General features: G+C 36.4%; 2 protein-coding genes across 2 annotated transcripts in view; both read left to right on the top strand.

Moving 5' to 3' along the window:
- The window catches only part of LOC111336580 (serine/threonine-protein kinase Chk2), a 15,217-nt gene extending 6,365 nt beyond the window's left edge, over window positions 1–8,852 (top strand). Inside the window, exons 8-18 of the mRNA XM_022942704.2 lie at window positions 1,314–1,407; window positions 1,777–1,830; window positions 2,458–2,522; window positions 3,382–3,481; window positions 3,748–3,786; window positions 3,872–3,919; window positions 5,307–5,470; window positions 6,244–6,359; window positions 6,630–6,715; window positions 7,875–7,952; window positions 8,406–8,852. Of these exons, the coding sequence (XP_022798439.2) occupies window positions 1,314–1,407; window positions 1,777–1,830; window positions 2,458–2,522; window positions 3,382–3,481; window positions 3,748–3,786; window positions 3,872–3,919; window positions 5,307–5,470; window positions 6,244–6,359; window positions 6,630–6,715; window positions 7,875–7,952; window positions 8,406–8,513 (952 nt within the window). The 3' untranslated portion in view covers window positions 8,514–8,852. The remainder of the gene's footprint in view (window positions 1–1,313; window positions 1,408–1,776; window positions 1,831–2,457; window positions 2,523–3,381; window positions 3,482–3,747; window positions 3,787–3,871; window positions 3,920–5,306; window positions 5,471–6,243; window positions 6,360–6,629; window positions 6,716–7,874; window positions 7,953–8,405) is intronic.
- Window positions 8,853–9,713: 861 nt separating this feature from the next.
- On the top strand, window positions 9,714–15,495 carry LOC111336584 (ras-related protein Rab-24). Its single transcript, XM_022942709.2, has 8 exons — window positions 9,714–9,988; window positions 11,237–11,305; window positions 11,567–11,645; window positions 12,052–12,119; window positions 12,282–12,381; window positions 12,799–12,849; window positions 13,167–13,226; window positions 13,862–15,495. The coding sequence occupies exons 1-8, from the start codon at window positions 9,878–9,880 to the stop codon at window positions 13,918–13,920; spliced, it is 597 nt and encodes a 198-aa protein (XP_022798444.1). The 5' UTR covers window positions 9,714–9,877; the 3' UTR covers window positions 13,921–15,495.
- The last annotated feature ends 9,769 nt before the right edge of the window (window positions 15,496–25,264 follow it).

Below are 25,264 nucleotides of genomic sequence, written 5' to 3'. Positions count from 1 at the left end.
CAACCTAACATTATCATCCATGTGATGAGAGTTTGAGGGCTCAGCCTCCTCCTCAGACTCTGGGTCAGAGGCTGACATGCTGTCTTTACCTCTAGCCTTTCGTTTCTTGGCCGGTGGCCCTTTAGTGTCACATATGTTCTCAAAAACGGCCGCCATCTTAGCCATATTTTCGTTAATTGAGAAAATAGCCTTGTTAAGGCTGCCCTCCTCAGCGCTCTGTGAGCTTCGTGGGGTGTCCTCGTGTGATTCATCCATTTCAGGAGTGGGATTATTTGAATCACCCATCCTGATGTTTTTGCTGAAATTTGTGGAAAAATCAAACAATCATGGACTTTCACCTACCTTAAACTTGGAATTTTTGTAGAAAGGATTCCAAAGGAGCGCAGGATTGCGAATATTTTCCTTGGATTACGAAGCAGAGAAAAAAAAGGGTTGAAGATCTAAACCAGCAAGCAAGCACTGACCGGCAGCATGCGGGCGCATCTCATGTGACTCCATAGTGAGGTAGACTGATGACAGGATAGAATTGTCTCTTGACGCTATTGATTGCGCCTCTCTATGCTAATTGTCTTATTGAATGTTCCTTCTTCACTTATGATTGTCCGAAGATGTTATTGATTCTCTTTTGCTGTTTTTGATTGTCAATTGCGCACGTTTAAATGTCCACTTGGCATCCTTGATTGTCTATAGATGCTCTTGTTTGTTTGTTGACACTATTGATTGTTTATAAACATGCAAATTGCGCTCTTGAATGTTCCGTGGCGTTAATGAAGTGCTTCTTGGTGTTATAGAATGTATATTTGCCTTATTGATTCTACACTTTGCGAAAATGAATATCTTTTTTGCCTAAATGATCAGCAAAAGGTGTAGATTAAAGTTAAATAACTAATTGGTGAACTGAAAAAATGCTAGAGTAGCTGGCTGGTTGACTGAACACTGAAGTGGCTCAGTAACTGACTGACTGGCTGGCTGGCTCATGGATGTCGTCGCTGACTGGCCAGCTAATTGACTAACTGACAAACTGACTGACTTTCTTACTGATTCATGAATGATCAGCTGGGAAGTTGGTGTCATACTATGCTTTGCTGGATTAAGAGAACAATCAACCTTCACTAGCATGCTGTTATTGATGTATGCAAGAACTATGGAAGATTAGTTGAATATAGTAGTCCTTCATAAATTGATCTTAGTATTATTATTATTATTATTATCATTATATTATGTATCTAAATGTAATGAAGCTCAAGAATAAGGCTCTTATTCTAAGTAGCTGACAACAGGTAAGAAAATCTTATGATCCATTCTGTACATAGGGGTGCATGTGGTGAAGTTCGCTTAGCATTTAGTAGGGGATCCTGTGAAAAATTTGCAGTCAAGATTATCAGCAAAAAGACATTTTCTGTTGGGGTAAGTTTCAAGCTCCTCAGTGATTTATGGTAATCATTATGCAATTACAGTGAAGAGAGATGCTAAGGCATGTTTTCTAACCTTTGGAATACTTTTCTCTCATGTACTTAAATGTGATATTTGGATATATCAACAAAGTTGAAATAGTAAATTGGCCACCGTAACGATTACAAAAGCTGACGTTTCAAGTGTTAGCCCTTCGTTGCAGCTAACTTAAATGTGAGATGTGTCTTTTTTTTCAATGGTACTCAAACATTGCTGAACAGGGGAAGGTGAAAAATGATCTATAGTTTACGTTGTATGCCCCTAATTTCTGTAATCAACTCACTAACTAAATGTACCTTTCTGTTGAAACTTTCATTTCTGCAGCCCAGGCAAGCAGCTCTAAGAGATGAGGTTGAAATTTTGAAGAAGCTTCACCATGTAACTATTATAATTGTTCATTATCATCACTACCTCATTCATAATCTGATTCTGAATGAATTTGTTTTGAATGCATCTTTTATTTTTACTTGGGCCAAAAGAAGTTTGTTCTCATGGAAGAAGGGGGGTCTTCCTTTCTTTGGCCATTGTACCAATGCAGTGCTAAAGGGTATGGTGCTTTAATTTGTGTCTAAAACTGGGTATAAATCTAACCATTTTTGTCTGAAGTTTATTTAGGAGGAGGGTTTTTTTTTTTTTTTTTTTTTTTTTTTTTCTTTTTTTAGCAGAGGGAACTTTCTTGTTTTTTGATGACAGGTATTAAGAAGAGTAAGGGTTTCAATAAGATTTTGGCAAACGCTAATATTATTGCTTCACCAAAGTTGTGTAATGGTTTTTACAGCCCTAAGTTCCAGAATGATCTCTCTTGGCATCATGTCTTTTTCTTCCTATTAATATTTTTTGCCAATCTATCATATCCCTTCCTTTCAGTTCTAAATTTTCTATTGACACAATTAATTTTTCTGCTTGTAATCAATATTGGTACTGTATTTTAAAGAAAATTAATTACTAAGTGGTAACAGACTATTTCAGATTTCTTATGAACTTTAAATGTATCATCTCTTTCAGCCCTGTGTGATCCGAATTGAAGATGTGTTTGAAACTGCAGAAGTCCTATACATCTTTTTAGAACTGTACGAGTCAAATTTCGTCTAGATTTAAAAAAAAAAAAGTGTTTTACTACTAGGCGAATCTTGAGAATTTTGCATTGAAGAAAATTTTCACTTGGGATATAACTTCCAATTAGCCTGGAAGCTGGACCTCTTAATGCAAGCAAGCGGTCCAGCACTGACAGCCATACCCTCAGCAAAGTTCTCTCTTACATGTCTCTGCATTGATGATAATGAAGCTGATGGGCTTAAACTTCCAATCAGAACACAGTTGACAATTGAATACTGCAAAAATTAAAAGGACAGGCATGCATGGGCCTCAAATGAACTACAACAAATACTGAGAGACCATTGGATACTATAGGAAAATGCATTACTTGAGTCATGAATTCTACATAAAATTGCCCATGGAAACTGATATCGCACGAATTGCAAAGCGATGAGTGCAATATCGGTTTTCAAGTGCAATTTAATGCGGAATTCAGGACTCAAGAAATGGATTTTCCTTGAATCACATAATTGAATAAAACCAAGAAAAAAAAGAACAGAATTACTTATAGTTGTTATGTATATGTAGATGTGAAACAATATCACTTAGCCTCATTTTCAACTCACAGTTCTATACTAAATACCTCACTTCATTAACCAATCAGAATGCAAGATTTTCTTCAATGATGTGATTTTAAATACAAGCCGGCAGAACTCAGTGACTTTTTGGCCAATTTGATTCCTTAAAAAAGAAGGAAATTGAAATATAATCCATTAGTTGAATGGATAGCCCAACACTGAGTTTGTATAAGATAAAAGCCTACATGTAGATTTAAATGTCACTGTCTTATCATATTTTTTTGTGATATCTGTTTTATCTTGTTCATAACTCCAGTGTAGAAGGTGGTGAGCTGTTTGACCGAGTCGTTAGTGTCACAAGATTTGAAGAACCAATAGCAAAACTTCTGTTTTACCAGATGCTTGTAGCAGTAAAGGTGGGTGTCCTGTGATCCCAAAGTATAGGCCAGGTCACTTTGCAGAGTAAGTGTAAAAAAATTTGCCAAGCAGATAGCATCATTTGTGATGATGTTATTTTTAGTAGTTGATTTATTTTGATTGGTATTATTCCAAATAGTCACAAAAGAGGATCAGTATTATCTGTTACACTTTGTGAGTCTTTTGCTCTTGATATGATTTGAAACTTTTGTAAATTTGTACCATCAGTGATATTAATCAATCTTCTGTTTGGGTTACTTTCCAGTATTTACATGAACAAGGAATTACTCATAGAGATTTAAAGGTACACATTAGTAAGATAAATTTTAAAACATATTAAAAATTGTTATTAAAGTTCAAGTTGTTGTGATGATTTCTTTCCTTTTTAGCCAGAAAATGTCCTTTTGAGTTCAGAGAAGAATGAAACTGTAATCAAGGTGTGTATTTTCCAAGGTTTTTTTTTGTTTAATGCAATCTTACCTTTAGGATTATTATCTTCTTTCAGGTTGATATATCAATTTATTTTGTGTGTTAATTTGATCAGGAATTTTTGGTCCATTCACCATTTCACTCCACAGGAGTAGCCAAAAAGAATTTCTCCTTACAAATCAATACATTTTCAGGCAGAAGAATGATGAGAACTAAGTAATATATCACTGAAGGGGTACTGTTTGATTTAAACTAAATTCTCTGCTTCAAGCTTTTCACCCCTCGAGTCACTCTCACCATTAAACCCTTTCCTTTTACACTCTTAGATCAGTACAGATATTCTCTACACTGTTCTCCATACATTTCCTGAGGTGCTGACTAGGAGAATTTGTTTAACGATCTAAGATGATATTGTAAGGAGGAATCAAATGCTAGTAATGTAATGAATTGATCTGACCAGGTTTAAGCCCTGACTTATTGTGTTGTGCAAGACTCTACTCTCACGGTGCCACCCCCTTCCCCCTTCCCCCTTCCCCCTCCCCCCTTTCCCCTCTCCCCCTTCCCCCTTCCCCCTTTTCCCTTTCCCCCTTCCCCCTTCCCCCTTTCCCCTTTCCCCCTTCCCCCTTTTCCCTTTCCCCCCTTCCCCCCACTCCCCCCTTCCCTTCCAACCAGTATAAATGGTTTATATCAAACCAGGGTTCCTGCACTCCTTGAAAGTCCTTGAATTTAATTTTTTGTTCTCAAGGACTTGAAAACCCTTGAGTTTAGACTCTGGTCCTTGAAAATTTCTGAAAAGTCCTTGAAAATAAGTCAGTGCAGATGAATCAAAGTCAAAGTTTTCTTTTGTTTTTGATGTTGAAAGTGTAAGTTTCTAGCACAAATCGCAAAAATAAGTTTTCCTTTCAAATCCTGCATCTGTACGTTTGACACGTGATTTTCATATATTTTGTACCTGATTGCTGCATTGAAAATAACCTTGCATGGTTACCTAGCATGCAATCACTCTGATGTGCATGCTTGAAGTCACATTCGTTGGACTTTTATCTGTTACTTTTAATAACAAAGAGCAATGTTTTTATTGCTATTATCTCCTATTCAATGCAAAAAGTCCTTGAATTTGAGAGCCAAGGTCTTTGAAAATGACCTAAAAAGTCCTTGAAAGTCCTTGAATTGGTTTCCTGAAAATGTGCAAGAACCCTGTCAAACTGTCAGTGCTTACAAAATACAGGGGTGGATAACCTGCCATGGACTGGCCTTCCATCTATGGGGAGTAGCAGTATTGCCAGTTGCTCTATGCCATGGAAACCATGCAAAGCAGTCATGTGGGGCTTTGGATCAGCTACATAATTTTACTTTTGAATTGCACATAAACATTCAATTATGTTCCTTACACAGATTACTGACTTTGGACTGTCCAAAGTAGTGGGAGAACAGAGTTTAATGAAGACATTGTGTGGCACGCCTAGTTATCTGGCACCAGAGGTCCTCTTGACAGCTGGCATGGGAGGGTACTCTAAAGCTGTTGATCTGTGGAGCTTGGGTGTCATATTGTTTATATGGTAAATAGTGTTGCGGAATTTTCCACTGCGTTAGGAATACCTCCACGCTCGCTAGTTCAACAAACACTAAGGACTGTATATGTCGCTTTCTTCATTTTATTGCAGTCATACTTCCACTCATCACAACTATTCTAATCATTCTTTCCTAATGTTACAAGGTTCCCTAGTTTTATTGCTATCACACGTAAACGCCCTAGATACGTACATCCGACCGCAAACCTAAACTGTCAAATATTCATCATTGTTTCTTCCTGATCCTAAAACTTGTGCACGACACTTATTTCCTTAGCATTGACTGCTTTACCTTGTTCGACATCAAAATGACCGAATATAATCCGATTACAATCTTAATCACCATTAGATATTCGTGACAGAAAACAAAAGACCACAGCTACTATTCGATACGGATGTGGTTGGAACACGCAATACACGTTTCTGCACGCAAACGCACTAGAATTGCAAGAAAACGTGCTTGAACCTTATCTAAAAAAAAAAACTGTTGGAAATGATACTTCAGCTTGTCACGACACTGAGTTAATTACTAGGCTAGTAATGTTTACGTATACAGGTGGTATGTGGGGAGTAGACTTGTGAGCAAGTCCATGTGGGGAGTAACGTGTTCTTTAGCTGCTCCACAGGCATGAAAGTGCTGCTTCCAAAAGTAAATTGGATATAATTATATGAGAAAAATCCTGTTCAGCTGCGAACCCCTGGTTATGACTTATTAATTGATTTTACTATCACTCAGCGTATAAATTTTCTTTTTCTCATAGTCTTGGAGGTTACCCTCCCTTCTCAGAAGAAATAAAGAAGCACACACTTCACGAGCAGATTGTCAAAGGCATCTACTCTTTTCCAAAAAGTTACTGGAAATCTGTCTCACCTGAAGGTATATACTGAAACTGATAATCTTTTCCTTTACCTTATTAAATTATTTTCTTTGCAAATGGAGTGGTTATAAAATAACAAAAAAAAAAAAACAGCCATTGATATCAATCATTCTGAATAATGATTGAAAAACAAGTTTACAGAAGACTATCTTTTAGCTTAGATATAAAGCAAGAAACCTTTTTTTTCCCCTGCAATTACTCTACTACAAATAAAGAAGAAGTTCGAATGGTCACTGTTTAAATGTTTGCTCTATTTTCCTTTTATTTAGCCATCGATCTAATTAAGAAACTTCTAACTACGGATCCGCAGAAAAGAATAACTGTGGATGAAGCTCTGCAACATCCCTGGATTTCAGTGAGTATTCGTCCGTGAGCATGTACAGTTTACTTTCCTCCTCAGCTTCATGTTCTCTGCACTCCAATTTATGTACGCTCACGACCAAGAGTGAGGTCAAGCTGGCTGAAATTTGGTCTTATTTCCTTTCTTCCTTCCTTCCTTCCTTCCTTCCTTCCTTCTTTCCTTGTTTATTTCATTTTTCTTTCTTTCTTTCCTTTTTTTTCTAGCTTTCTGTCTTGCTTTCTTTCTTGCTTGCCTTCCTAAGGCATCTCTGACTCATTGCATAAGATAACAAGTTGTGGTGACTCGATATGCTAATTCATTTGTAGCACACTTGGATATGGTGTGACTATCAGTTGATAATTACAGTTTTCAGCTCCCTAGGTGGACTGTTTTGCTGCATTTAACATAAACGAGCGCAGACCGTATTACTTTTCACCCTTGTTAAAATTAAATTTTTACCTTTCCTCTCAGTATCTTTTGTGGGAGACGCGCTGCCCTAAACCGCCTTAACCGCCTCCCGGTTAGCTCAATGGATAGAGCGCTGGACTGGTGTGCGGGAGGTCGAGGGTTCATGCCCCGGCCGGACCAACACTCAAGGTCTTAAAATAATTGAGAAGAATATGCTACCTTTCTATAACATCAAAAAATGGTTAGATATTCTAGTCTTCTCGGATAGGGACGAATAAATGGAGGTCCCGTCTCCTACAAGGTTAGGGGTAGGAGACGTTAATTTCCCACGCACGAGATTACTGTGTGATGGATGTCCTCCCCTGGGGTGGGATGGGTGGGATTTATTGGGTGGACTACTCGCCTGGTTCGCATATGTTCCGTTCTAGTCCTACCCTACTGCGGTAATGCAGTGAAAATGGTTAGAGAAATAAGTCCGTGGGCTGGACTACGGGCCAATAGATCCGGGTTCTATAGCTAGCCGAGTCATCGTGATGTGTTCTTGGACAAGACACTTTAGTCTCACAGTGCCCTCTCCCGTCCAGGAGTACACATGGGTATAAATTGTCAAGGGAGCTCGCTGAAATGCTGGAGGGGAGGCAACCTCGTTCCCAGTGTCTCTCATCTTCTCGCCCACAAATCTGGGAACGAGGTTGGAGGGGAGGGGGATTGGGGCACTTTGCTCGATTACTGACTTTTGCCCGTTTCTTTCCTGTCTTGCATCCAGAATGACGAAAAAGTAATCGAAAAGGCAAATCAGCTGATGGCTGCAGTGAACGCTGATATGCCTCCGCCTTCTGGGCCTGTAAGTATTGGGCTAATAGCTCTCTTGTTTCTAGTTCTATACAACTCGTGTGTTGGGCCTCCAATGTCTGTCTGACTGTCTGACTTTCTGTTTACCTGTCTGTCATTATTATTGGTTGAAACATTATTGGTCTTTGATCGAGTGTCGTAAAACCAACTTCAACATTTAATCAGATTAAAGCTAAATATCACAAGAAGCCAACAAAACTTGAGAAAAAATCACGCAAACAGTTTAAAGCGCGGGAAAACGGAAGTGACCAAGTCGTGATTGATTTGATTTTGCATCTGATTGGTTGAAACAGGGGCGCGAGTTTTCTTGAACAACCACTGACTGCGCAGAAGCAAAGTCAGTGCGATTCCGCCTTACTTTCAACATTCAGTTGAAAGTAAGGCGGTCCAATTCTGGCTGTAGGCTCTACGTTGTAAAAACAGTTTTTTGTTCTTAATTACACAGGTTCTAAAGAAGAGGCACCCTTCTGATGAGGGTGACAGCTCTGGTCCAAGACGAAAACGAATTTCCACGGATGTTGTCGAGAGTGATAGTACCACGATTCTGTCGTGACCGAACCAATTGCAGTCACGCAACGCCGAGGAAAGGATGATTGTTTTTATGAAGAACCGTTGATGGTTGATGTTATTTGTTGGTGGAAAAGGAAGCTACACATTCTAATAACTGAGTTGGGGAATTAAGCGAAACTTTGAAATAGGAACTACAAACTGAGAGACATTAGTACACCCATAAGATAGTTTACCAGCGATAGATATAGAGATATATAATGAATCATTTCTTACTCCAAGAAAGGTGATCATTAATAAATTTTTATGCTTGTGAAACAAGAAGATTATTGTTCAATCTTGAGCTTTTCATAGCTCAGGTATTAAAGGAAATTTTTTAAAATTACTCTTGGTCTTGTCTGTTAATGTGTAAAAGTGTTGTTCAACCTTTTTTAACGAACAGTCAGCACAAAAGGCCACTAAAAATCTAGGAAGGGATAATAGGCCAGAAGTACAAAAATGCAGCATACATTACCGAATTTTCCTGTTTAAAATAGTCTTTGGAAGTGTAATCTTTGTGGTGTTTGAAATGCTTTTACTTCTTGAATTGAAGAGAACTTTGCGGACTGTCGGCTGGCTGTTTGTGGTGTGTACAGTTCGGTACCGTAAGGCACGGGTAGTGTCATAAGAGAGATGGGTACCGTGGAAGTAATTTCCTTGTGCATTTACAAACAACCGTAGTCTACTGATTTGTGGCATTTCCTTAAAGCAACCACAGAGTACTGATGCACGAGTCGAGGTGCCTCTCTCGTCAAGCATAGTAAGCACTATAGCTAGGGGGTCCACTAAGGTGTACGGCACCCCGCTCATTGTCGAGACGAACGGATATTATAGGCGTATTCAGACAAATGGGGGCGAACGTAAGGCGATGACAAAACGCGAGTACAGTCATACGTAAAAGGAAGAACTCCACAATCAAAATGACGCCAATAGCACCATTAACCCTGAGGCGGCCTGCAAATATGGACGCGGCCATCTAGCTGGTCGAATCCCAAATAGGAAAGGTGTACTGGTTTTCCTTTTTTCGTTTTTTTTCAAAGTGCATGATTTACTATTTTTGAGTACATGGAAATGTGTGAGAGGACATTTTTATCCCTCTTTACCTTTCCTTTTCTTGGGTCATTGAACATGAATCGGAAGTACGCTTCACAACTCAGTACATTATTGACTTGCTCAATCGCGTGATGTCATATACAGATCTATGAGTCTTACATGACGCCTTTAACAAACAAAATATGGCGGGTAGTCCAGCGGAAAGCCGTCGTCAAATATGTGATTTATGTGCCTTTCCGAACGTTTTTATTTGATTATTTAATGTCAATCTGTAACTATCGGTGGTATTAGTCGTATTTCTTACGAGATTTAGATGAAATGCAAGAGAAAACGTATCTAAAAGTTGTCCTTCTAGGTAAAGTTAACAGCGGAAAGACATGCCTTGTTACTCGATACATCACACGGTCATTTAGCGAGGAAACGCCAAGTGTGAGTACAACTTTCTTGATTAATGTTAATTTACTCTACTGTATGCTATCGAGACAGTGCATAATGGAGTGTGTTGCGTTCAAGCTTCTAAAACGTATCAGAAACACACTTTCCTCGTCATGCACGTCGCGCGTCAGCTGTGTATAGTTCTGAAAGAAGGTAAACTGACCGAGGAGAGAAGAGATTTATTAATAATTTATCGGCTATAACCTGACTGTGTTGTATCTTTTATAACTCATGTTCGATTTGCCTTAATTTTTGTCTTTGTTGATATCACTCATGTTCACATATACTGAACAACTGAAATCTGCAGCTCACAGGTCAGCATATTCATGACAAGGAAATGTCGTCTACATTACGTCACTCTCGCATTCGAACAATCCAAGCTCCTTGTAAGTCTTCTTGTCGCACCAAAGTCTTCTCTCGTCAACCCTGATCTTCAGTGCAACGACTCAAAGGCTTAAAAAACAGTTTCTAGTTTTGGGAAAGAAAATGTCAATTGGATTCTGCCAAATTCTCATGATTAATGTAAATGAAATTTCACACATGTGCAGCTGCATCTTAGGAGAGCATTGCCGGTTAGATCTTTTACAGTAAAGAGAAAATCTTACATTTATTGCAAAGTCAGATTGGCATAACAAAAGAACACTGACTTATTGTTTTAGAAAATTAATGTAACTCAAGAGTGGCTTTGGTTTAAATCTACATGTACACTGTATGTTTTGAAATAAAATTATTAAAACTATCTGAAAGATTTATGTAAGTGAAACAATTAGATCAATGTCACGTTTGATTAGGGTAGAAGTTAAGAAAAATGAATTGTAGTGAATTGGTAAGGTTAACATCTATGAAATAATCTATAAATGGGCATCATATAGAGGGAGGAAATTGAAATTTAACGAGCACTCCTGTTTTAAAGTGCACCTAAACCCCAAAATTTTTTTTCGCTTAGCGAAATAAGTGTATTTTTTGGAGTATTTCTGTGCAAAAATTTTTTTATTTGCTCAAATCTTCAATTTTCTGTGCCCAGTCAAAATACAGAAAATCAGCCGCGATCTTGCCCCACGATCGAGTTTAAAGAGGAATGGCTCTAGCGGGTAATGTGATGTCAAATCAAGAACACGAAAGTCTGCATTTCATGCATTTTCACTTGTTTGGGAAGGTTGTAGTCAATAATTTTTAAGGGCTTAGTTTTCGAAGTCAAGTTTATCAAAGTAACATCTCTGTGTCTAATTTTTTTACCTTCAGACAATTGGAGCAGCATTTTGTAGAAAAGATCTTTATATTCAAGGCAGGAATCTTTCCCTGGCAATTTGGGTAAGGTTTTCTATTTTGACTGTAATTGAAATCTTTAAAGTGCAATCTGAGCTAAATTTTTGTTCACAAACTTTTATTCACAGTGAGATTTAAGTATAAGGTTTTCTCACAATACATTATAACTTGCTTTCCATCTGCAAGAACTTAACATTGATTTTTTTTATTCACTACCTTTCATAACTTAAATTGACAAGTTTTTTCCTCTCAGATTCTTTTATTTGTTGAAGTGAGTGTGATGTGAGGTATTGCTAACCTTCTTAGGACACAGCTGGAGCAGAAAGGTATCAAGCAATGAGTGCCATGTATTACCGAAGTGCTAAAGCAGCCATCTTATGCTATGGTTAGTGCAACTATTTAGAATTAGCATAAGTGACTACCCAATAACTTGGGTTTGGAAGCATCTTGTGATATTTGTAAAGGAATTCTGGGATTATTTAAAAAACTTTTTTATGAAATTTGTTTTGTTGAGATGGGTTTTGTCACAATATTTTCTTAGACCTCAGTGAATTATTACAATTTGTTTTAGGAGGGGTGGAAGGATGATGAGGGGTTCTTTTTATGATAAGAAAGGAGACTTACAATGTCCCTTTATACAAGTAAAGAATCCTCATTCGAGATGAGATCAGATATGGCAACTTCTAGATTGCAAAATCTGAGCATTAATGAAAGTACTTTTAAAACATATTCACAAGTCACTGCAAAATTAATGGTAAGTTTATCGTAACTCTGGGTGCTTCCTTATGCAGACCTAACAGACAGAGCAAGCTTTGATAAAGCCAAGTTTTGGGCCGATCAACTTAAAGCTGCAGAACCTGTGAGTTGTTTGAAATCATCACTAACTTTTTTTCCCTCCTTATATACACCCCGAGGAGGCTCACTTCCTTTTCTTTTCTTAGTTAAAGAAAAAAAGTCATCCAATCTTTCTTTTCTTTTGCATGATACTCCATGAGACACTAATTATAATGTTAAATTATAGGATTGCAAGATCTATCTTTGTGGAACAAAACTTGATCTAATAGAAGAAGCTGTGCAGCCAAGGGAGATCCAGACAAAAACAGTCTTAAATTATTGTAGAGGTCAGTAAAAAAAAATACTGACTCCTTCACGTGTAACTGCTTTTTATAGTTATTAAGTAAAATGTACTGCTGTTTGTTAAAAAGGTATGGTAATAAAGTCTTTTAATTTATATGGAACAGTTGAAGGAAAAAAATTAAGTTTACTCTGTATAGCAAGAAAGTCATAGGTTTAAATTCTGTCCAGGGATGAATTAATCCTTTTTTCACCCTTTTTTGGCTTTTGCTATATCCAATTGAATTGAATTTTTTTACAGCAATCATATTTCCTTTAGAGATAGGAAAAAAAACTGGTCGATACTTATTACTCTAATGAACTACAGTACTGTAAGATTGAGGAATTTGCAGGGATGAACATGTAGTTGTAGACTCTGCAATAGCCTGCAATTAATAACTTTTTTTTTTGTTCGTTTGTTTAAGAAATTGGTGGTGATATGTTTGAAACATCAAGCAAAAGAGGATACAATGTTGGTGAGTGTGAATGATGAAAATAAAATACCTGATGAATTAAAAACCTCCATGGCTAGAAAATCAATATTTGATAAACTTGCAAATTGAAACTTCATAGAACTGATTTAAAATGAGATGGAAGCAGAAGACCCCTATTTTAAGTTCTCCTTTTTTGCTTTACCTTGAGAAATTAATTAAAAGAGATCAGTATGGAGAATATGCATACTGATGTTAGGGTGTAAAAGGATAATATGATTGCAAGAATGGTCCTTGGATTAGAAAGAGACTGTGACTTGATGCTTCCACTTACTTGACATTTTGTTGTTCCTTGTTTACAGATAAGGTTTTTGAGAGGATAGCAGAGGATTTTATGAAATCCAACAAACCTGTTTCCTCTGGTATGTATAAGTTATACTTGCAATCATTATTTTTAAACCCTCTCACCCCAAAGATCTAAACAGTGATTCTCCAAACTGTTTGTGTTTCATCACTTATAATTTTAGATTTAAGAATTTGGTGGATGATGGAAAAATATTCCCGTGGTGGATAACTTTTTCACTTCTCATCACCTTTCTGCTTGAAAATGTATGGATTTTTCTGTGGGGAGAAAGCCATGTTTGGTCACTTTCATGGGTGAAAATTCACAAATTATTTAGTTGGACCTCTACTGAATAACCTCAAAGAGTTTTCTTGGGAAACTCATAAGAGGTGGATGCTTTAATAGCTATTTTGGAATGAAATGCTAACTGGCCCACTGGTAACCATTTGCTCAGAAAACATTTGTATGACATGATATCGGTTTACTGCTTATTGCAATAGAGTTTTTGCAAGGTGGGATGGAATGTGGGTTTGGAGGAGGGGTGGGGAGGTAGTATCAGAAAGAAGCTTGCTATAGTGTTGACAGTCTGTACCAAGGAAGATGAGGCCGTTGTGAAATCAGTATACATTAATGGGGTTCTATCCATCTTGCTGTATTGTTGTATTCGGCATTTTGAGTCCTAATATTTAATGAGATTTTATACCCTTATTTTAGGACCAAGGGGTGATGTGCAAGTAGACAACAAGCCAACAGCAAGAAAGTCATGTTGTTAATAGAGGTGTAACAGAAACCTGTCAGCAGGGCTGGGTGGCCTGTGCTTTTCATACATATGCATTCAGCATACCATCATTGTCACAGGGAACCTGCTGAGTTGGCCAGCTGCACGTCAGTCAAGGAGACTGTCACTACCATTTTAACATGCTAGATTGATAAAAAATTGATGAAGTATGTATTGTATAGGGCCTATTAGATGTTGAAGCTAAGTTTGGTTTTGTAAATAGAGACAAAAATAGTACTGTTATTTTAGATATCTTCATACACTAGATATGGCAAGAAACATTTGCTGGGGTATCCTTAAAAATGCCTCTTTTAACTTGTGATAGAATGCCAGACTCTCTTTCCAATTTGTGGGGTAGTTCCATGTGAAAACTGAGGGAGAAGTTGGCGTTGCATCAAATGTGACTAATACCCCATTCAGACCAGCAAAGCATGTTTTGTTAAACTAGTTTTTACTGTATGAAAATCATAAACAGATAACTGAAAAATTGGATTTTCTATAAGATTCAAGTAATTGCTAACTTGTGTTTCCAGTGTGCTACATTTGAAGTCAACAAAAATCAGTTTAAGTAGTTTACAAAAAGGTTAAACTGTGTTTAACAAAACTAAGCTTTGGTGTGAAGTGGGTATCAGTGCTGTATTCCACACATTCATTTGTTTGTCCAGCATTCAATTTGAAGTTTCATTTGCAGGTTTTAATATGCCACAAATGCAATAATTTTGAAAGTATAGTGCCTTATTAAATTTTCTTAAGTAAGAACAGTATCTGAACTCCAGTTTGAGAGTTGTGGCTTATTTTGATCCCATTAATACTTTTTTTTTTTACAGAAACTTAATGACATACACTGAAATGAGTGACAAGACCATTATGTGTATTTATTATTACAGTTATTGTGGTCTTTTGGCATAATCAGATTAATATATTTTGAGGTCTTGCAAGATATATCAAATTTATGTATTGAAAATGCTTCTCAGTTATTCAATTTAATTGATTTGTAGTCTCGTGTACATTTTTGTGAGGTGCTTGCTGAGAGAGCTATTGGATCTGTTTTTTTAGCGCCATTTACTTCAAATGAAACTGTGTAACATTAATTTTTGTGAACAAGCACACTTAAAACGTGTATATGTATGTCCAAAACTGAGGATGTTTCTATAGGGCAAGAGTTGACAGTAAAGATGGAAAAGGTGATTATTAACTGCAGTGCATGGATGGTCTAATGAAAGAGAAAGATAAGCAATTTTTTTAGCCTGTGATTAAGCATCCCAGTAAGATTAAAACAGTGTAAAATTATGAGGGCTGAGATAGGGGTCATTGTGTGAAACAAGCTAACCAAAGGGCAGACTGTTGGACAGTAGTCTATTAGATGGCCTCCTTAACTTTGCCTCCTTTTGTTCTAATCTAAGAGGGAACTGATTGGTAGTGAGAAATGATATATCAATTTAAATATTTATATTGAAGAGGCAAATTGTTAAAGTGATTATAAACAGTCATGTAGTTCATAGATAAGCATGTCCATATGTCAAAATTGTATTGATTTTTGACAATAAAATGGTCTTATTTGTTCTCTGAATTACTGTTGTTATACATGTAGCTATTAGTATCTAAATGTGAAACTATTTCATGAACTGCTTAACAAGGGGGGATTGCGGTTTTGGCTATTTTTTAGATCGATTTTTCGGTTTCGTTGTTCATTGCGGATTTTCCGTTTTCAGCATTTGGTTTTCGGTTTTTGTAAAAACTTTTAACGGGTACTCTGATTTGGTATCCGATGTGCTTTTTCGGTTTTTCATATTGGGGTTCCGGTTTCTCTTCGATCTGAGCAGCAGTTACATGCCTCTACTGATCTCGAATAGCCGCGAAACTTGTAACCACAGTATCAGATCGATTAGGATTTTTACAACTGAGATGTGCAAACTTATCGGTTAGACGGTTTTGCGTGCGGTTTTCGGTTCTGATCGAATTGTTTTTTTGCGGTTTTGCGGTTTCTAATCGACCTCAATGTCCCCCTCTTTAACAACTCAATTTGATAAACCAATGTAGCGGTTTTCTGTTCAATGTTCTGTTTGATTTTATTTGTTAGGATAAGTGAATAGTCCATTGTTAGATTCTTTTTTTTTTTTTATCAGTTTCTGTTACAAGACAACACATGCCTGACTGAATCACTTCTTTAATAAAAACTCAAAAGTCCATCAAGGTGATACTTACTTGATGGACAGCTGAGGAATTTTTTTCCCGCGGAAATAAGAACGTTTCGTCAGCATTATTTTTGTTTGTTTTGTTTTGCTTTGGTTTTTTTTTTTGGTTTTTTTTTCCATCACTTTTCGAGTTTTTGCTTGTTTTTTCATTTCATACGCATCTTATAAATAGTCTTGAATGTCTTTGTATACTTTGTAAATAAGCAGCCGTTTTTTTGTCCAATTAAGGCAAGTTTACTTTTTCCCATACGGTAACATTGAGGACGTGCATTATAACACGATTAAAATTGAACGTGAATTAATTGAACGTCAGGGTAACTTTCCGCTTTTCTTTTCTTTATAACCCTTTTTAAGATTTGTTTCTTTCCTATTTAGAACCAGCGTTTAAATAATCTAGAACTTGAACTTGCCGCTTTTTCTTTTCTTTTCTTTTCTTTTCTTTTTTTTTTTTTTTTTTTTCTTTTTTTTTTTTTTCACTCATTGGTAAGGTTACTCCTTTCCCACACTCTTAAACTGAGGACATGTATCGGAACGCTACGGAAATTGAACACTATGAGGTTCATTTTGCAGTCTAAACATTTTTTCTCCAGAATGTTTATGCACTTCTCCCTTGTAGTTCGTAGTGTACTTGTTACATATAATCCTCAAGTTTGCTCTCCTTTCAAGGCAAGTTCCCCGCAGCTCAGTATAGACCACTTTCATAAATGGCTGCCGGATTAAACCTCTTTTATTTAAATTTAAATAAGCCCTTCTGGCCTCGTTCTCCAGTACAAAATTCAAAAGAAGACATTATCTCAAGCGAGGCCAGAAGGGCTAATTTAAATTTAAACAAAAGAATATTAATCCGGCAGCCATTTATGAAAGTGGTCTATTGTACCGCGAAAGCGGTCTCAGTCAAGAAGCACTTCCTGTTCCGGGGATCTTGCCGTTTTTTCAGTTGATTTTCTTTTTCATCTTTTTTTTTTACGGTGATTTTTCTTTTTCTCATTTTATATCTAGCTTATAAATAGTCTGTGGTGTCATTTTACACTCCTTTTTTTACGTCATTAGACTAGCGAAGTCTTATTTCCACTTATTGGCAAGTTCACCCTTTTCCTACATTCTTAAATTGAGGACATGCGTCGGAACGCTTCTGAGTTTGAACATCATTAAATTAACTGCTACATAGTTTTTGTAGTAATTTTATCTTAGGATCGAAACACTTTTCCTCGATCGGAATCATTACTCACCTGTTCCTTACAGCAAGTAATCCATTTGTTACGTATAATCTTAAATTTTGCTCTCCTCTCATGGCAAGTTCCCGGCAGGCTCAGAGGGTAGAGCGTTGAATCGCGAAAGCGGTCCCAATCAGACGGAGATCCTGTTTCGGGGAACTTGCCGTTTTCTTGTTTGCTTTTACCTTTTTAAATTCTTTTTTGTTTCTTGTTTAATGATTCGTTTTCTTTCTTATTTTATACCTCGCTTTAAACAATATTTTACTAAAGGTCTTTGCATGCTGGATTAAATTTTGCAAATAAGCTGGGACCGCGAATATTGTCCCAGGTGGAAAACGTGAAGAGCATGTCAATTTCTATTTTTCTTTTCACTTATATGTCAGTATGTTTGTGTTTGTTTGTTTATTTGTTTCTTTTCCTCCATATGATATCTCTATAATTATGTGAGCTAAATATTATCAGTGGGTAGAGCATTGTACCGCGAAAGCGGTCCCAGTCAGGATGGAGATCTTGTTCCGGGGTACTTGCCGTATTTTTCTTTTTTAACTTTTTTCCCATGATTTGTTCCTTTTCCCATTTCATACCAAGTTTTTTTTTCTAAATCATTTTCTGATTCTTTCTTTCGTTTTCTCATTTCCACGACATTGCTTCATTGAAAACTATGTTTCAAGCATCAATAGATAAAGGACCTTTTCAAAATTCAACATTCTGTTAAAAAGCGTGCAAAAAGTAAACCAAACCACACCCAAAACTGTGACGTATTTGCTACAGATTGACTACACGTTTTGATCCATATTCATGAAAAATTTTGATTAAACATCATTTCAAACTGTTGGCGGCCACGTGTAGATGTCCAACGAAGCCGATCCTCTCAGATTTTTACTGTCAAAAGAAATGGATAAAGAAGCATACTTACCTCTCTAAGTTTCGAGTTACTTGAGCAAACGGTGAGTATCATACACAATAGAGCTTTAATGAGAAACTAGTTACAGATGGAAGAATTTAGGGGTTGCCATGTCCGTTTGGGATTTCGCCTCGAAGCTTTGCAAGGCTTTTTTGAAAAGCAACATGACGACTTAAACGGGCAAACATGCTTTTCCAACGACGTTTTCAGTTCTACTTTTATCATGAACTTTACAAACAAAACTATGGTTCTTTCTTAATGCGATCGCAACTTGAGTCTAGCGACGATAAGTCGTTCAATATTCTGGGTTGGAACATCACACTTGTGTGAGGACACGTGAGGAGATAGAGCAAGGAATTTTCTTTATCTTTCCGCACGTTGTCTCCAAGATAATTCTGTGCGGAAAATCACACTAGAACTGAAATAAGTTACTGTGGAAGAGAAATAATGTTAGAATTTTAAGGTTTCTAACGATGATGTTAAATGTGTTTTTTATGTTTAATGTTCAGACAAAAACTACCGTGAAGACATCAAGCTGAACAAGAAGAATTCAAAAGTGGGAATCAATGGATTGTCAAGCACTGGGGAACGTCGTTAAGATAAGAATGTAACTTATCTAAAATGCTAAAGTACTCTGGTCAAAATGGTGGTTTGAATATCAAGAGAGCAAGCAAAATTCTAAGATATTTCGGAACGAAAATTTTGGAAAAATTGGCGGTTAATCGTGAAAAGAAATATTTAGACGATGCTTTAAAATTAATTCTGCTATTAATAAACGTATTTTGAGGCATAATACTTAGTACAAACAGTACTTACTTCGAAATCCATTTCTTTCTTGTATTATACACGAAAATTCCGCGAAAGATTTTTATTTAAAGTTTTCTGTAAAATATCGGGCATTTGGAGAGGTTATCGGTGAAACTTGCGACTCAGCCGGCCGGTAGCATTTTGACCCACCATTTTAATTGAGTATCAAAACAACATTAGAACTTAATAGCAAGTGGCACTGCAATATGAGGTGTCAGTTCTATGGCACCATAGATTTACGAAGTAAATCACCACTGCAGTGATCTCTGTGACTGCGGTAATTTTTGATCAAATTTTAGGCTGCAAGTTTACCAAGTTTCTTTCGTAGTTTCTCAGGTTTAAACAGGGCAAGAGTACCATATAACCCTATACATTAATTATGCATTCAGTCTTTGTTCAATTAAAACAATAGCGATAACAATAGCACTCCGCAGAGACTAGTAGTCTTTGTTTTGAAAATTTGGATTTTTTTTCTAAGTCTTTTTTGAAACAGGGTAAATTTGGCGCGTTTTGGCTTTGCAAAACAGAAAACTCAAGTAATTTTCCAGAGGTTTTTAATTTTGAAATATAACTGGATGTTCAGTTTCGCTTTGAAAGCGTAAAATTGGCCGGAAAATAACGTTAAGTCTACGGTCAGGCTTTGAAGTTTGTCGATGCAAAGTTTAAATAAATGTTGTGTCTTACCTGTTCTTGTGATTTTGGTTGATTCTTTCATTATCCTTTCGTGTCCTAGTGATGAAAATTGTTCGTGAAGGCCGGTGTATACAGCGATGCAAAGAAACCTTTGTATCTACTCTTTCTGGACTTCACAAAGTTGGGCGATACGTTCGATAATGTTTCCAAAGGGATCGTTTCCGTAGTGCTGACGCCACATATATTCTTGTAGGTAGCCATCGAAAAGTCCTTTGGATGTTCCTGTTTGGGGCAAACCTCGCTTGATTCCCCACCATGTATTTTCGATACCCTGTGTGTGCGCACCGGTGAATTCCGGCGCATTGAAGCCATTCCATCGCAACCCTTTTTTGAACATCGCCACTCGTACCCGTCTCGCGATGAAGCACGTCGCGTCCAGCTAAGTTCAATGCTGCGCCCAGCTCGAGGACATTTTACCGACGTCACAAGCAGGTTGTGATCCTTACACCACTGTATGCACCGGTCGTGATCCGATAATATTCGAGAAAGTCGAATAAAATTCAGTCTCCCCATCTCCGAGTTGTTGTTCTTCTTCTTCCTTCTATCTTCTTCTTTCGTTGATGTTATTAGAAAGAGGTATGAATAAATTTTGTTTTCTATGTGGTATTTGGCCAATCGTAGAGAAGAAGAAATGCATTCTTCAGTGCAAAGGGGACCTTTGGTGCATTATATCAATGCACATATTGTTATAAAAAATTTTTTACTGAAAGGTAAAAGAAAATGTAGCTTTTGGAGAGGAACTCCTAACTGGTTTGCGTAGCATAGTGGTAAGGCTATTGTTTGATAATTGTCTCATTATAACGCGTTGTCTGAGGAGCGATGGTTTAAGGCTCAGCAGAACTGCCAAGATGGTAAAAAGGAAAGAAAAAAAAAAAAAACTGAGGAGAAGTTAGGAACGAAGGGGAGAGGGGAGAAGAACGTGAGAAAGGAATGGAGACGAAAAAGCCGCTTTCAATCAATTTCTCTTTTATTGAAGTAGTAAGTACTTATTAGTAATGTATATATGCTAAACCCGTGGGAATAAGTCATTGTCTTAAAAACAATGGGGTGCATACATAATTAATGAAATTGAATGCATAATTAATGTATGGGGTTATATGGTACTCTTTCCTTAAACAGTGCAACTTGCATTAGATTATTTAATATCTAAAGTCTCAGTTCTCAAAAGTACAATCATTTATTCCATTAAGTTTCCTCGAGATCTTGAAATACATAACAACCAAAGCTCGATACAAAAACTTCATTATCACTTTTTCGTGTCACCGTGTTATATAAGGACTTCAGAAGGTGATTTGTTTTTTTGATTTAGCCCTTCTTGAAAACGGTACACAAAACTAACATAAAAAGACTGTTGCCGGCAGTGATCGTTGAACGAAAATTGCACAAATATGAAACGACTGACAAACTTTTTTTTCCAAACATGGATTTCATCTGATTTGGTACTTCGAGTGAGCTTAATAATCATTCGTGATTATTCTAATAGGGTTTGAAATTGTTTTCATCTTTTTTCATTTGGTATTTCAGGTTCACTTGAGAAAAAGACCGGCCAGATTGTCGCATAGCTTCATACGCTTATACGGAATTATTTCCAACAGGCCAGTCGATGTTCAGGTTTCAACTGATTTAAAGTTGCAAAGAGTTCCGTCGATGTGTGAAATAAAATCGGAATGTCTCCAATTCTTGCTTTGTCTTCTAATCATTAGCGAATTAGTTGATCACCAAACTCTAAAATCGACATTTTTTTTCTTTTATCCTTCTTGCTGATTTTTGTATTAGGAGAAACAATTTCTTTTTGTAACAGACCTTCAAATAAGTCATCTCTTTAACTTAAATGCTGTATCTTTGCAAAAAACTGTGGCCGGTTTTTTCCAAATCGTAAGAGGAAGGGCAAACTTTGCGGGACTCGAAACTGAAAACCGTGGGCTAGTTGAACAGGAGTGATTTACGATTAAGATTACGTAATTCAACACCAAGTTACGACTGATACTCCAGAGGAAGACCAAAACGGAATTAGGTAATTAACATTCCGAACAATCATAAAATAAAAGTTAGAATTTGAATTCGCGTGGTCGTAGAAACCTAACCAAGAGCCAGTGATTGAACTTTTGAGAACTACATTAATTAATTTAATTGTAGTTTGGTTTGCCAGTGCTCCCACACATTGGAAGGGGAAGTTGATAGACATCTTTTCGATAAAAAAACTAATAAATAATTGAGTGACAATGTTCAAAGGAAATTCTCTCGGCTTTGTCAAAAATTCAAAATAGACTTGTGCGAATTTTCTTGACGTCCTACTAAATAAAAACAAATGACTTTCGGCAGATGATGTTGTTGAGACATTTTTGAAGCAACAGATAACACGTGTTTATTTGGCCATCAATAAATGATCATTTTATTGGGAAATTAATGCGCTGAATCACCGTCTTTTGGTAAAAATGAAAATCATAAGAAACACGGGTGAATTGTCTTTTTAATCTACCAATCGGTGCTTGTCAATAAATGTTCCGGGATTTCTGTTCAAACTTGAACAAAAATTTTTTAGCATCACGAGGATGAGTTGGGCAAATCTTCTCGGGTGTTTTAAAAATTGTAATGAATACGCACAATTTTTTTCTCGATATTTCACCATATTACAATGAAATTTAAAATCATACATTTAATAAGGTATTTCTCGGCAAAAAAATGACAGTTTGCAATTGTTAAGTTGCTGACAGTATCTAGTGTAAATTCATTTCGAACGATCCCGGGTTCGTTTTGTCTTGTATTCTACCAAGCTAAAAGGAAATTAATTTGGCCACAGATTTTTCGCTTTTCTACTTCCAATATGTGGGAATAATCTTAAGGGAAATGGCAAGTCACTTACTGAGGATCTAAGCCAGGAGAAAGTTCATATCCTATATTTCTCCTTAGATGATTTAAAACTGAGTCATCTCTGGTTGCTGTTGCGAACGATAAATTCCAATTTAATACGCCTAAAAAAGAGGGGCGGGGGAATCGAACTTCTTTTCATAAGACTTTCAGCTTTCCATTTTTCTTAAGGTTGGTCCGTTGAAATTAAGTAAACGAAACCTCGTACAAAACTTACACATAACCATGAAAATTGAAAAACAAAAGTTACGTTTAAGTAATTCCAAAGTCGGTTTTTGGCAACAATTTCTTCTTTAAAAACGTTTTGTGCGAGGTTCTGTTTGTTCATAGTTTGGCGGAAAGTTTTAATGAAAAGCCATTTTTAATTTGTCGAAATAGTTGTCAGAGGAAACTCTGTGCAATTTTCCCGCCAAAAGTCTTGGTATACATTTGAACGAATTTTTCTCGACACCCTCTTGATCACTTAATTAAGAAATGTTTTAAGAGAATAAAGAATTCAAACTTTAAATAATTGTATTGTTTATTTGACTTTGAGAATAAAAATAAAGATCACAAAGTAAAATTGAACAACATGAAATAATAAACTTTATTTTCTTTACATATTACGGAAAAAAAAATTAAAAAAAGCGGCGCATGTACTTTTTCTAAGCTTTTTGGCGGGAAAATTACGTCATTTTGAAAAAAAAAACTTGCGCATGCGTATTTAAGCGCCCCGTATTTTTCCTAAGTTTTTTTGGCGGGAAAATTGAAAATTTTTAACAGCGATTGAGAAAGCAGAAAATTTGCCATAAAATGAAAACGAGTTTGCAAACTTCACCAACCAAGCTTGACAAAAATTGCTTTATAACAGTTTTTCTTAAGTGAAAGAGAGAAATTTTCCAATTGGTAAATTGTTTTCCGTAACTAAAATGAGCTTGGACAAACAACTTACTGATTCGGCTTTAAAATAGGAGCGAAGGTGCACAATAAACGCGTTTGGTTGTTTTTAAAACAAGCAATTGAGATGTTGACATTCTAGCATGTCAATGAAATAAAACGATATGAGCGTTAAGAAATATAGAAATTAAAGAGGAAAATTAATGGTTGATCGTTTGGTACTTATGAGACCGAGAGCTCACACGGAATAACTACTTTTCCAAGACATAATCCTAACTGAAGACGGCTGAAATACTGTAAATATTTCACCAAATCTGTGATCTGTTTTGCATAAGTTGAATACATTTGAATTTTCTCCGAAAAATATGACATATTGCAAATCTGTATCAGGTGTGACAAACGAATATATTAAAACAAATTCAACATTCATTAAGCAAAAGAAAAAAAAAGAACTTTTTCATTTCTCTCTCTCGATCTTCCTTCATTTATAAGGACAATCCTCTTCTTCCAGTGGGTTTTTTGTTGATAGTTTCAGTGTCTTACTAGTTAAACCTATGGAGCAACCTCCACGAAGCCTATTCTCACGTGTGACACAGTTAAAAGCATGCACCGATTCGGAAAAGAAACGCGTTGTTCGTTAGTTCTCTTGTGAGGCTTTTTGTCAATTTACGAATTATTGAATTTCTTTTATTCGAGCACGAAATTATGCAAATTCAATTAGTCGCAAATATTTTTTTTTATTTTGTTCTCCTGAATCAAGATTTCACATTTCAAATTGTTCGAAAACCAGCAATTGTACAAAATTGCAAAGAGTGTGTTGCCTTTTTCCATGAATCGAAAAATACATCAACTTCTCAAAAAAACTTTCCTTTTTACTTGTGTAAACCGAGAATCAATGTCTTGCTAACGGTTACGAATTTTAAAATACCTATTTTGTTGTCGGTTGGTTTTGTTTGGCAAAGTTCGATGACATCCATAAAGTTTGGAGAAATTGTTGCAGTTAGGTGTAGTTGATACAGAAATATGTAATTGAGATGTCTGTCTAATAATTCAATAAATACAATTTAGAGTTTTTTTTTTTTTTTTTTACCAATATCTCTATCTTGCGAAATAATTATACATATATGATAAAATATATCAGGGAGTAATTGGTGTGATAAACGTAATTTGCGGTTGTTAAAGTCTCAAGTCAAGTGAGGCTGTTGGTATATTTTGGTTGCAGTGGATAAGGTTCGTGCTGGTGAAGTTGAAGATAAGAGGTGTAATTACGGTAGTTGTTGAAGTTAATGAAATTTTTGTGGTTTGGTTAAAGTGCACCTAAACCCAAAATTTTTTTTTTCGCTTAACGAAATAAGCTTATTTTTTGGAGTATTTCTGTGCAAAAATTTTTTAATTTGCTCAAATCTTTAATTTTCTATGCCCAGTCAAAATACGGAAAATCGGCCGCCATCTTGCCCCACGACCGAGTTTAAAGAAGAATGGCTCTAGCGGGTAATGTGACGTCAAATCGAGAACACGAAAGTCTGCATCTCTCACATTTTTACTTGTTTGGGAAGATTGTCGTCGATATTGTCCGAAATATGCCGACCAGGTGTGTTGTATGAAGAATGTATGAAGTGCGATACCCTCTTGCAAATTTCGCACGTTGCTACATCCTTCTACAACACACTTAGTCGGCATATTTTCGGACAATTATCGACTACAACCTTCCCAAACAAGTGAAAATGTGTGAAATGCAGACTTTCGTGTTCTCGATTTGACGTCACATTACCCACTAGAGCC

The sequence above is a fragment of the Stylophora pistillata genome, chromosome 13 (assembly GCF_964205215.1).
Source record: "Stylophora pistillata chromosome 13, jaStyPist1.2, whole genome shotgun sequence".
Classification (NCBI taxonomy): Eukaryota; Metazoa; Cnidaria; class Anthozoa; order Scleractinia; family Pocilloporidae; genus Stylophora; species Stylophora pistillata.
Note: the sequence above shows the minus strand (reverse complement) of the source record. Positions and strands in the feature narration are given on the sequence as shown.

Coding starts and splice junctions, on each gene's coding strand:
- LOC111336584 (XM_022942709.2), top strand. CDS start 9,878: ATGCAAGAGAAAACGTATCTAAAAGTTGTCCTTCTAGGTAAAGTTAAC. Junction 11,646..12,051: donor AGCAGCCATCTTATGCTATG/GTTAGTGCAACT, acceptor TTCCTTATGCAG/ACCTAACAGACAGAGCAAGC. Junction 12,850..13,166: donor CAAAAGAGGATACAATGTTG/GTGAGTGTGAAT, acceptor CCTTGTTTACAG/ATAAGGTTTTTGAGAGGATA.